This window comes from Rhinoderma darwinii, chromosome 11, assembly GCF_050947455.1.
Source record: "Rhinoderma darwinii isolate aRhiDar2 chromosome 11, aRhiDar2.hap1, whole genome shotgun sequence".
In the NCBI taxonomy this organism is placed as follows: domain Eukaryota; kingdom Metazoa; phylum Chordata; class Amphibia; order Anura; family Rhinodermatidae; genus Rhinoderma; species Rhinoderma darwinii.
In genome coordinates this window covers 49,009,722-49,022,148 of record NC_134697.1, presented here as the reverse complement: position 1 = coordinate 49,022,148, position 12,427 = coordinate 49,009,722, and the positions used below count along the sequence as shown (strand labels likewise).

Below are 12,427 nucleotides of genomic sequence, written 5' to 3'. Positions count from 1 at the left end.
AACTGCGGCCCGCACCTTTCAGACATTTATGACATATTTTATGGATATGCCATAAATGTCTGAGATGGGAGAACCTCATTTGTCCCAAAATGTGCTGGTTTGCTGTAATGTATTCATTCTAATGGGATCTGTACAGCAAAGCAGCACACACTGAATGTGGGGGTCTAGGAGTGGGGGTGCTGCTCTGAAAAGATTTTACAATCATCAGATTTTTAGCTGCAATATATTCAAACACAAGGAAAATCCACTGACTGCTACTTTTTTCTCAATAGAAGATACGCTTTAAACATGCGATAAAAACAAAAAATGAAAAAAAGATACAATACATACCAATACGTTGCAATGGGATGGATCTGTTGCTATAATTGTTAGCCGAGTAAGAATTCTGATTGGTGTCGATTTACCCTGTAGGTAAAACAAAGTCAAGTTAGGATTACGATGAGCGTGAATGATCATTTCTATTGGGAGAGGAAGGCAAGCCCCTGCCCGACACCCCTGGCAGCGCATTATCTCCTGGCAGAACGTAGGATGGGGAATGATGAAATGCAACAATCCTGATACTAGTTTCTCCTGACATCCGCGGTTGGGGGATAACCAGGAGGTCTTCACACACATTCCATTCTTGGCGTGATCAGAAGACATTAATCTAGTGTGTGCATGGTAAAGCCATTGGTGTTGCCATTCTCAGTTATTTTTTAGCAAATGTAGAGTCGATTTGTAACTCAAATCAATGTCAACATCCTATCTGGCTTGAGTAGTGGCAAGTATTTACCTTAAAGGGGTTATCCAGTCCCCAAAAAAAATTGATGGCCGATCCTCAGAATACACCGTTAACATCGGATTGGTTGGGGTCTGACTCCCGGCACCACCGCCAATCAGCTGTTCTGTACGAGCGCTGCTTCCCTTCATTTCCTTTACTGCTCACACTGTGAATCGCCGAACACTTCTAGCGAAGGTTCACAGTATTACAGAAGACTGTAATACTAAATGGGGGAAGTCTGTAAGACTGTGAACCGCTGCTATAAGTGATTTGCAGCGTGAGAAGTAAAGGAAACAGCGCTCGTAGAAGTGATGCAGCCCCTTAAAAAAAAAAAGCAGATCGGCGGGGGTGCCGGGGGTTGGACCCCGACCAATCAGATATTGATGGCCTATCCCAAGGATAGCCCTTTAATGTTTTGGGACTGGACAACCCCTTTAATGTCTCTATGACAAGACTGAACAAAGCCAGAGCACAGGCAGTAAGTGTTGTCATGGGGACACTGGATTAGAGGAGTTATTAGTGGTGGAGATAGATAGCATACATCTACTAAACAAAGAAAAAAAAATAAGCTTTGAAAGTGCAAATCCATATATTTCATTAGGTAGGGCTGATAATCGTGTGGCATATAATAACATTGTAATGGAATACCTGTACAGTAGGTGGAGATGGAAACAGATCTGTAGTAGAAATAGGCTTCACAATTTCCTAGAAGAAAACGAGTGTCAAAATAGAAAACATAATAGCGTTATACAGAAAAAGGGCTCATATTTGCAATGGTCACATAAATAAAAACAGAAATCATTTCTTAAATCTTACCGCTTTCTTTTTTTCAAACTCTGCTACATGGTTGATGGCAACAGCTGAATAGCCAACTAAAAGGGTAAAGAAAACGGTTAGGAAAAAGACTGTCTTCACAACGTCCAGACCCTCGTAGTTCTACTGAACTGAACCTATATCACCGTAGACCCCTATAGCGTCTGTATGTTGCGGCCATAATACAGATGGTAAAATACGATGTTCTGTAAAACCAGTCTAAGGCCACTTTCACACGTCAATATTTGTATTTTTTTGGGTAAATTTCCATTATACCTTTCAGTTTTTTTCCACTCCTGGTTTTGGCTTACAAATACTAAAGCAAAATACTGCCATGGGAAAGAGGCCTAAAAGGTGATGCTAGGGTGGAGCACTTCAGTTTGGATTTTAGTTTTTCCACGTTTGACGAATATTCAAATTGAAGCTCTACCTGGGGCCAGGAAATCTGGGCTAAAATGAAAATCTACATTTTTTTTCTCAAGCTTATGGCCGATTCTCGCAAGGCAATGAGGACCCTAGACGCAGGTTGTGAGCTTGCGTATTTTGGACAAAATATCAACTAATACCTCATGTATATTTTGTAGGATGTCAGTACTTCGTGTGGTGCATTTAGAAGGTGCTGGGCAGCCCGCCTGATCTAATAGACTGGGTGTAACTAATAGGCTGCTAGCCAGGATGGTGCACTACACGTAACCGTGCGACTGGCACTTTTTATAAAAGTCGTATCTGTGTGCATTGATAATACTAAGCAGCCACCCCCTCATGAATATGAGAGTGGCTGTTCAGCAGTATTTTGCACCTGTGCGACCAAAGTCTATGTAATAGTGTGGCTTGTCTGCAGGGAATTGGTGTTTGTATCAGCGGGTATGGCCTTTTCCTGTGATTTTCATTACCAAATAGATCTGAATTATCTGATTAATCAGCCAATCAGGCTGCAATCCATTCACAGCAGGACACCACTATAGATCCACAGCTCTAAATAAACATTAAGTACATATCTGTAAGGCCTCGTTCACATCTGCGTTGGGGTCCCGTTCGCACGTTCCGTCGGACCATTCCATCAGAACGGGACCCTGAATAGACACACACTGACACCGACGGAAACCAGAGGTTTCTGTTTCCATCACCATTGATTTCAATGGTGATGGATCCGGTGCCCATGGTTTCCGTTTGTCTCTATTGTGCACCGGACCCGTCGTTTTGCCGGAACCAATAGCATAGTCGACTAAATAGTAGCGTGATGACTGTTTACAGTTTACAACATGTTCCTTTTTATCAACATGAAACAGAGTCAAAGTGAAGTAAAAACAGCAAAAAGGGTAATAAATATGTTCCAAAGATGCCAGATTTACTATTGCTGACTACAAAGCCAACGATGATCAAAGTTGCAGCTTGACTAAAAGGTGTTTCATCAGAGACGTCTCCTTTCAGAGAGAAGTCGGCTCCCAGCCAGCAGCTGATTTTGACAGGGGTGCTGCAGCCAGCCGGGCATTTCCCCTGCAGTGGCTCTAAAAAATGGTGTCCTGTGCAACATATTTAGTAATCATTTGCACCAGCAATGAGTGCCACCTGCAACATGCACGTCCGTGTGTAATAATAAATCCAAAAGTGGGTGTCGCATACGACTCGTTTAGGATATTAAGGGCCTTTTACACTGTTAAGCGGCCGATGCAGCGAGTGCCGATCAATGAGACATCGCTGATCGGTGCTCGTTTGCTCCTGTCACACGGAGCAATGAATGAAGACGAGCGGTCGTTACTCCGATCGTTCGTCCCCATACATTATCATCATGTCGGCAGCGCGTCTCACTGTTTACACAGGGAGATGTGCTGCCGACAATAATATTTTACTTTTTTAAAACGATTACGACCAGCAGATGAATGAGCGTTGCTTGTTTATCTGCTGATCGCTGCCCTGTTTACACAGGGCAATTATCGGCAATTGTCTGCCCGATAATCGTCCTGTGTAAAACCCACATTTATGAAAAAAAAAAAAAAAAAGTTGCATCTCTACAATGTGCCTAGAAATTTGCAGCTAGACCCTAACTTTTTGGATAGCTTTTTAGTACTTTGACAATTATTTTTGCCTGGCTACTAATAGATCACAGGAACCAGTTACATTTTCTAACTGGCTTCTAAAGTCAGTATCAACAAGACATCGTTGATTGGCGCTCGCCTGCTCCTGCACAAGGAGCTATGGATGGGGACGAGCAGTCGTTACTCCGATCGCTCGTCCTCATACATTATTATGTCAGCAGCGCGTCTCCCGGTTTACACAGGGAGAGGTGCTGCCGACAACGATAATATTTAACTTTTTTAAATCGATACGACCAGCAGATGATCTGGCGTTTGCTTGTTCATCTGCTGTTCACAGTCTTGTTTACACAGGAGAATTTAGACAAGACGTTCTATGAACAATCGTTTGCCCCGATAATTGCCCAGTGTAAACCCCCTTTAAGGAATTATTCAGACGAACGTGTCAGTTTTGCGGACCGTATTTCATGCATTTTCGATTAGTGTTCCTGTTTTTTTAAAATAATTTCTTTAGCAACTTGTGCGTGAAAAACACAGATGTCATCTGTGTTTTTCCACACACCCATTGACGTCAATGGGCACTGTGGTCCGCAAAAACGGACCAAAATAGGACATGCAGTGAGTTTCACGCCACGCAGAAACGCTGCGTGAAAAGTCACGCATGTGTGAATAGCCCCAATGATTTGCATGGGTCCGTGTGCTGCAAGTTATTTCAATGGACAGTAGACGAACGTTATTTCCGGTCTGCATAAGGCATTAGGGTCCGTTCACACAGTTTTTTTGGTGCCAATTTTGATGCTGAAACTGCATCGGAACCAGTGTCAAAAAAACTGCCTTTCGGTCGCTGGCGGGAAAATAAAGTGGAATGTTCTTTCATGTCGCGGTTTCCGCCTCAGACCTCCCATTAAAATCAATGGGAGGCATAAAAAACCTGCGGCCCCCGTTTGAGCGTTTTTTTTTGTCCTTGCATCAGCTTCAACAACCGCAGGCAAATAACGCAGAAAAAAAAAAAAGAGAAAACAATGAAAATAGTTCAAAATCTGCCTCAAAATTCCTGAAGGCCCTCTCAGTCTGTGCAATTTGAAGGACGCCCGTACATGTACAGAGAAGCTTCCCCCCCCCCCAGCAGCAGTGTCACATACGTGCCATGGGAGCCTCCTATATGTGGCTCAGCTGCAGAAAGGAAAGACTCGGCTGCAGCACAAAGCATCTCTGTGCAATGTATGGATCACCCGTATGTGATGTGGGAGCCCACGTACGGACATGAGAACTGCTAGGGTCCATTGAAACGTTGCGCAAATACTGCAGATTTTCTTTGTGAAAAATCCGCAGTATAATACAATAGCAGAGTGGATGAGATAGAACAAGTCTCCTCCACAGGCTGCGAAAACACGGAGCGGAAAAAACACTCAGAAGTTGAACTGCGGTGCGGAATGTTATTCAGCAGCATGTCAATTGTATTTGCGTAAACCCTGCTTACTTGTTGCAGGTTTTCTCCATTGAATTCAATGCGGAGGTAAAACACGCAACAAATAGCAGTTGTTTTTTTTGTGGCGGAATAGTAGCGATTCCACCGGGAAAAACGCAACGTCATCATAGTTATGTATGATTCGGTGAGCAACTGCCTCCCCGAGGGTCTATGGTCCCATACTACAAACATGTTTCAGTACGGGACAGTACTCCCGCGGGGACGCAGGAAACCTAGCGTCATACATAACTATGATCCCAGCTCCCTGAACTGTGTTCGGTTCGGGAAATGCGGCCGACATGCGGTCCTGAGATCACGGACCGAGCACGGTCGTGTGCATGAGGCCTTATACTTACCCAGAAGTCTGCGTTTCTTCCTCCAGACCAGCCTCCTGGGGTGACGTTTCATCCCATGTGACCACTGCAGCCAATCACAGGCTACAGCGGTCTCCTGGGATGAAACGTCATCATGCTAGCATGCCGGCTAAGTGCTGCAGTTTTCGAGGCGGACCTTACGGGAAAAAACTGCACCACAGTTTGGTGCGGTTTTTCACCCGGAATTCCCTGCGGCCACCAGGGCGGATACGCAATGTAACTTTACGCAGCATATCCGCCACGTGTGAACTCAGCCCTACAATGTTTACATTCAGCGGCGCTCAGTACAGTGGGTGCTGAAAGAAAGGATGTCAGTTTTTAACAAACATTCAATTGCAAAACCCTCCTACTGTTCAAAAAAATAAAAAAGCTATATCCCAGACAACCCAGATACACAAACACGTTCTACTTACGATGTGCCGCCATTTCTATAATGCTTTGCAACTTCCTTTTTTCCGTACAGTTTGTAATATTCAAGTCTACAAATACTGCCATTCTGAAATGAGAATAGGCGCACATGAAGATAAAGAGTGACAGAATTTTAAGTCTACCTCCAATTATATAGAAAAGCTATTTAGCAAAATAATAGTTTTTCTACAAAACTTATCTAGCAGGTTCTGCTTCTAAATAGCAGCACGGAGCGGCCACGGCCCACGCTACAGGCTGCTTATTACTGCAGTAGGCGACAGATCCAACAGTGTTAGAGAACTCCGGTCAAAAGAAGTAGGTGCCAGTGAAAAGGACAGACATAGGTCCAAATAACACTAAAAAAAATAAAAAAAAAGTCCACGGCACTCGGTATCAATGCTCAATCATGCGTTACCTGCTGAGTGACCAGCGGGTGCAGCTTCACGTTACATTCTAGACAGGAGCCGGATGATGTGTGTCCTACTGAAAAAAGTCCACGACACTCGGTATCAATGCTCAATCATGCGTTACCTGCTGAGTGACCAGCGGGTGCAGGTTCACGTTACATTCTAGAGACAAGAGCCGATAGATGTGTGTCCTACTGAAAAAAGTCCATGGTACTCAGAATCAATGCTTGATCGTGCGTTACTGCACACAGTCTTAGCTCAGCGTGATCTCGCAAGATCAAGCTGCGCCAAGACAGCGCGTGTAAAGCAGCCTCACGATGATCCTCTAGGATTGCCAGCGATTCATTAGCATATTTGGCGCCTCAACAACCAGGGGACATATCTCTCAGGAACATGGGGTGCCTGGAATAAAACAAAAGCACCAGGAGACAGAAGTAGTAAGGTGATACTGACGGTTCACTTATTAGCACCTAGTGACAGGTCCTCTTTAAGTGAACCGTTCATACAAGAACTGGATGATTTTGGCCTCCCGGACCTTTATCCACCATTAACGGTATCTTTTGTAAATCCAAGAGAATCTCGTCCGCGTGTGTGGCACAAAAAGCGCAAGAGAAACGGGTCGACTGTCCTGCCGAACAGCCGAGTAGTTTCTCTTGGTGTCATAAAGATCACATTGATGGTTGATAAAAGGTCCGGGATGGAGAGAAATGTCCGGGACTTGTATAAACGGTATACTTCATTGCACGATTAAGAATTGATACTGAGTGCCGTGGACTTTTATAGTAGGACACAGATCTTCTTCTAGGCTCCCGTCTCCAGTACAGGAGCCAGTGCTGAATAAACTCATGTGAACTTACACCCGCTGGCTGCCGTACTGCAGACAGGAGCCTAGGAGAAGAGCTGGATGATCTGTCCCCTTCTGCACAGGCCAGCAGCATGAACCGCAGCCGCTCTGTGCTACTAATTAGAAGAGAAATCTGCTAAACAAATTATATCTAATATATTTCCGACCCAGCTGAAGCACCTTAGAGTAAACCATAGTTTATTGTGATCAGGGAACCTGTCGCTATATCATGCTGCCCATGGTAAGGGCGGCATGAACATGCTGACATGTTACCTTTATGTACAGATGGCTACGGTGTAGTAGAGGGATCAAGCAATCGTCATTGGCTTTGTGTCAATTTAAGACAGAACTGAATGCTAAAAGAGAAGGAACATTTTCTTTAGTGTCTGTGATACAGCTGGTTTTCCAAAAGGTCAATGAGACAATGAAATCCAAAATGGCCAATATTTCTCATCCTCCAATGGAAGATGTCCAGGGAATGTCAGATTATCCCCATACACAATAGATTGTCAAACGAGGGAGAGGACTTTTTGTATCTACAAACTCCATAGATGTAAATCCAGTGCTACATGAAGCCTTTCTACAGTCAAAAAAGTATAATAAAGGTAAAGGACAGATATAAACATTTACTGTCACCTTATCATAGGTTCTTATGGGGTAAATGTACGGCAAAAGATCGTTCTTTCAGCTTTCTCCGTTAGTCCCATAGACTTTGAATAGAGCGGAAGCGCAAATTCTCAACCGCTACTCCATTTAAATTCGGGACCCCAATTCTAGTAATCATGGGGCACCCAGCGATCAGACATTTATCAGCTATCCTGTGCATGGGTGGTCAATGTTGACCTTGGGACAACCACTTCAAGGCAAAAAAAAAAGGTAACAATGCCCTTTATTCAACACATTATGGATCCTTATGACAGCTGAAGGCTTAAGGGATGTAGTATTAGGATGTTTTCCTCTCCTAGCTCTGCTTCATGCACCGTCCAGCGGCATGCAGCGTATATACACGTCCATAATACGAAGATGTACACCGTCTAGGCACTTAGCAATGGGAGATTATGGGAAAGTTGCATGACTTCCAATATAACCACGACTACAGCACCATTACAACAAATCTTCCATTCAGGATCCTGGGAAAGCTGGGTAACAATCCACGTAGGAGCTAAAATGGTGTATATTGGTGGTCACCATGATTCCCTAGAAACAGAATCAACTAAAAGTTTAATAAGTTGTCAAGACACACAAGTCAGGGACCTGGATGACAGGATATCAGCGTAATCGTTGTATAACACAACAGACCTGCCGGTAATCACAGATAATCCGGCTGCAATCCTCCGTACACTGCACGTTACCTCTCCGATGATGATTATAATGATGCGGAGAATGATGAGCAACTATCTCCCAGCACGAAACTCAGCAGCGTCCATGTGTTCCCAGGGTAATTCCTAGACTGGGGAGGTCACGTGATCGGGCAGGAAGGGGAGGGGCCTACTCCTAATGCGTCTCTATGGGGGGAAATTAAGATACAGGAAGAGGCAGCTGCTCATACTATAGAGCAGGGGTCTCAAGACCGCATGCGGCCCCTGGGGCTGTCATCTGCGGGACACAGAGCCGTTAGTATCGGCTCTGCTCCCGAGACTCTGGAATTCTCTGACATCGCTGTCCACATATGAACAGCGATGTCTGGGGCTTCCCCAGAGCCGGAGTCCCGGGCAGAGCGCTAGTATCGGCTCTGCTCCGGGACTCTGCCGAACCCTCTGACATCGCTGTCCATACATCGACAATGATGTCAGGGGCTTCCCCAGAGCAGGAGTCCCAGTGATGTCAGGAGCACAGCTGGAGTCCCAGGAAGAGCCTACTAGCGCTCTGCCCGGGACTCCAGCTCTGGCGTTGCCCCTGACATCTCTGTCCATATATGGACAGTGATGTCAGGAGCAGAGCTGGAAGCTGGAAGCGACTCCAGCTCTGAGCAAGCCCCTGACATCACTGTGGCAGCATCTGCGGAGGGCACTGTGGCATCATGTGCAGAGGACACTGTGGCATTATCTACAGAGGGCACTGCGGCAGCATCTACAGAGTGCTCTGTGGCAGCATCTACAGAGGGGACTGTGGCAGCATCTACAGAGGGGACTGTGGCAGCATCTACAGAGGGCACTGTGGCAGCATCTACAGAGGGCACTGTGGCAGCATCTACAGGGGGCACTGCGGCAGCTTCCACAGAGGGCACTGCCACAGCATCCACAGAGGGCACTGTGGCGCTATCTAAAAAGGGGCTGCCCAATCTTGACATGTGTGTATGCCAAACGCTGCTAACTGAGCCGCTGGACTGCATTCAGCGACACTTAAACTGGAAAACTGGATTGTTGAAATAAGCATGTGGAGAAATATCTCAAATTTTAAACCTAGCGCTATTATTATAGTAATGTAGTAGTATTATTATTATTATTATAGTAATGTATTATTATACGTAATGTAGTATTATTATAGTAGATCAATAGACCCCTGCTATAGAGGTAGGTATTATAGCAGTATAGTGAGATTATATAAGTATTATAGCAGTATAGTGAGATTATATCAGTACTATAACAGTATAGTGAGAATATAATACCAGTAATATAGCAGCATAGTGAGATTATAATACAATTAATATAGCAGTATAGTGACATTATAATACCGGTAATATAGCAGCATAGTGAGATTATACTACCAGTAATATAGCAGCATAGTGAGATTATAATACCAGTAATATAGCAGCATAGTGAGATTATAATACCAGTAATATAGCAGCATAGTGAGATTATAATACCGATAATATAGAAGCATAGTGAGATTATAATACCAGTAATATAGCTGTATAGTGAGATTATAATACCGGTAATATAGAAGCATAGTGAGATTATAATACCGGTAATATAGAAGCATAGTGAGATTATAATACCAGTAATATAGCAGCATAGTGAGATTATAATACCAGTAATATAGCAGCATAGTGAGATTATACTACCAGTAATATAGCAGCATAGTGAGATTATACTACCAGTAATATAGCAGCATAGTGAGATTATAATACCAGTAATATAGCAGCATAGTGAGATTATAATACCGGTAATATAGCAGCATAGTGAGATTATACTACCAGTAATATAGCAGCATAGTGAGATTATAATACCGGTAATATAGCAGTATAGTGAGATTATAATATCGGTAATATAGCAGTATAGTGAGATTATAATACCAGTAATATAGCTGTATAGTGAGATTATAATACCAGTAATATAGCTGTATAGTGAGATTATAATACCGGTAATATAGCAACAAAAACCTATTGGTACAAACAGGAAGCGATCTCGTCAAATTAAATGTAAATACATGAATTGAGTAAAGAACGAGATCCTCTGTAGAACCAAGTATATCTTGGTGCACTGACCCTCAACATCTGATATAAAGCCTATAGGTGTGGGGTACAATTAACACAACAATGTAGCAGAAAAGAGAATAACAATCTTTATTGAAAAAGTCACAGGATTAAAAAGATGAGTCATGCACAGCATGAAAGTAAAACGTTCGTCTGATGCCAGAGATACAAGTGCACCATGGGTGAATGGACACATATATATGGTAATAGCAGCTGTGTTAAATAAATAGACCATACAAGTTTGATTAGGAGTTAATCAGACAGGACAGAGATTGTAAAACACAAGTGAAAAAATAGATAAATACATTGGTGAAGTCTCTGTGTCAGTACAGATCAGGTCTATAAATAAAACAGCAAAGAAAGATAAATGTGGCTGGTCACATACCCATGGTGATGTCTCAGGCAGGAGAGATCGTCAGACCCGACGCGCGTTTCGGCGGGATGCCTTCGTGCGGGGGTGGCGTCTCTCCAGCCAGGGTCACCCTTTTAAGACGTCATCTGTCCAATCGTGTGTATGTAACACAGGTGTGTTACAGGAGACGGTAACGACGGCGTCATGTGCCAGGCATGAAGATGGTCGCTAAGGAACTTCCGGCCACGCGTCATCAGAGGGGGGCCGGGTCGTCGGCGACTGACGCCGATGAGCCGTGCCCACTCCGATATAGACGCGCCCACAGAAGGAAGCGAAACACCTCCCCCTGACACAAGCGCACAGGAGCAGTCTCCACAGACTACAAAGGTAGTTTGTATATGTAAACAAAACACTCGACTGGACTGATGCACGGGGAGAAAACCGAGATGATACCAGCACATTGCATATAAAGATTTTATTTGCAAATGGAATATCGATCTACAGAAGTATAACAAAGACCAAGACTATATCTAGTATATAGTGTGTATTGCATCTACATATATATATATATATTTAAAAATATAATAATGTTATAAAAAAGCGCATCAATACAGACACTGCAAAAAGAAAGGAAAAACCATATGTGCATATATTAATAAATAATAAATATAATGAGATGTGATGTGATATTGTTGGAATACATAAATAATATAAATAGTGAACGAAAAATAAATAAATAAATAAATAAGTGAACAATTGATGTTGTGCGTGAAAAAAAAGCTGTATAGTGAGATTATAATACCAGTAATATAGCTGTATAGTGAGATTATAATACCGGTAATATAGCAGCATAGTGAGATTATAATACCAGTAATATAGCAGCATAGTGAGATTATAATACCAGTAATATAGCTGTATAGTGAGATTATAATACCAGTAATATAGCTGTATAGTGAGATTATAATACCGGTAATATAGCAGCATAGTGAGATTATAATACCGGTAATATAGCAGTATAGTGAGATTATAATATCGGTAATATAGCAGTATAGTGAGATTATAATACCAGTAATATAGCTGTATAGTGAGATTATAATACCAGTAATATAGCTGTATAGTGAGATTATAATACCAGTAATATAGCTGTATAGTGAGATTATAATACCAGTAATATAGCTGTATAGTGAGATTATAATACCAGTAATATAGCTGTATAGTGAGATTATAATACCGGTAATATAGCAGCATAGTGAGATTATAATACCGGTAATATAGCAGTATAGTGAGATTATAATATCGGTAATATAGCAGTATAGTGAGATTATAATACCAGTAATATAGCTGTATAGTGAGATTATAATACCAGTAATATAGCTGTATAGTGAGATTATAATACCAGTAATATAGCTGTATAGTGAGATTATAATACCGGTAATATAGCAGCATAGTGAGATTATAATACCGGTAATATAGCAGTATAGTGACATTATAATACCGGTAATATAGCAGTATAGTGAGATTATAATACCAGTAATATAGCTGTATAGTGAGAT

At 42.6% G+C, this 12,427-nt stretch overlaps 1 protein-coding gene across 4 annotated transcripts in view; it reads right to left on the bottom strand.

Annotated features, from left to right (window-relative positions):
• RPP30 (ribonuclease P/MRP subunit p30) overlaps window positions 1-12,427 on the bottom strand; it is a 63,041-nt gene that overhangs the window by 16,247 nt on the left and 34,367 nt on the right. Inside the window, exons 1-5 of one of the 4 annotated variants that reach the window (XM_075841217.1) lie at window positions 8,460-8,785; window positions 5,862-5,944; window positions 1,577-1,632; window positions 1,409-1,465; window positions 331-405 (exon numbers count right to left, since the gene is read on the bottom strand). In XM_075841217.1, the coding sequence (XP_075697332.1) occupies window positions 331-405; window positions 1,409-1,465; window positions 1,577-1,632; window positions 5,862-5,943 (270 nt within the window). In that variant the 5' untranslated portion in view covers window position 5,944; window positions 8,460-8,785. Of the gene's footprint in view, window positions 1-330; window positions 406-1,408; window positions 1,466-1,576; window positions 1,633-5,861; window positions 5,945-7,380; window positions 7,720-7,743; window positions 8,438-8,459; window positions 8,786-12,427 lie in introns of those variants that run through there. The other 3 variants (XM_075841216.1, XM_075841218.1, XM_075841219.1) reach the window with 3 other exon arrangements.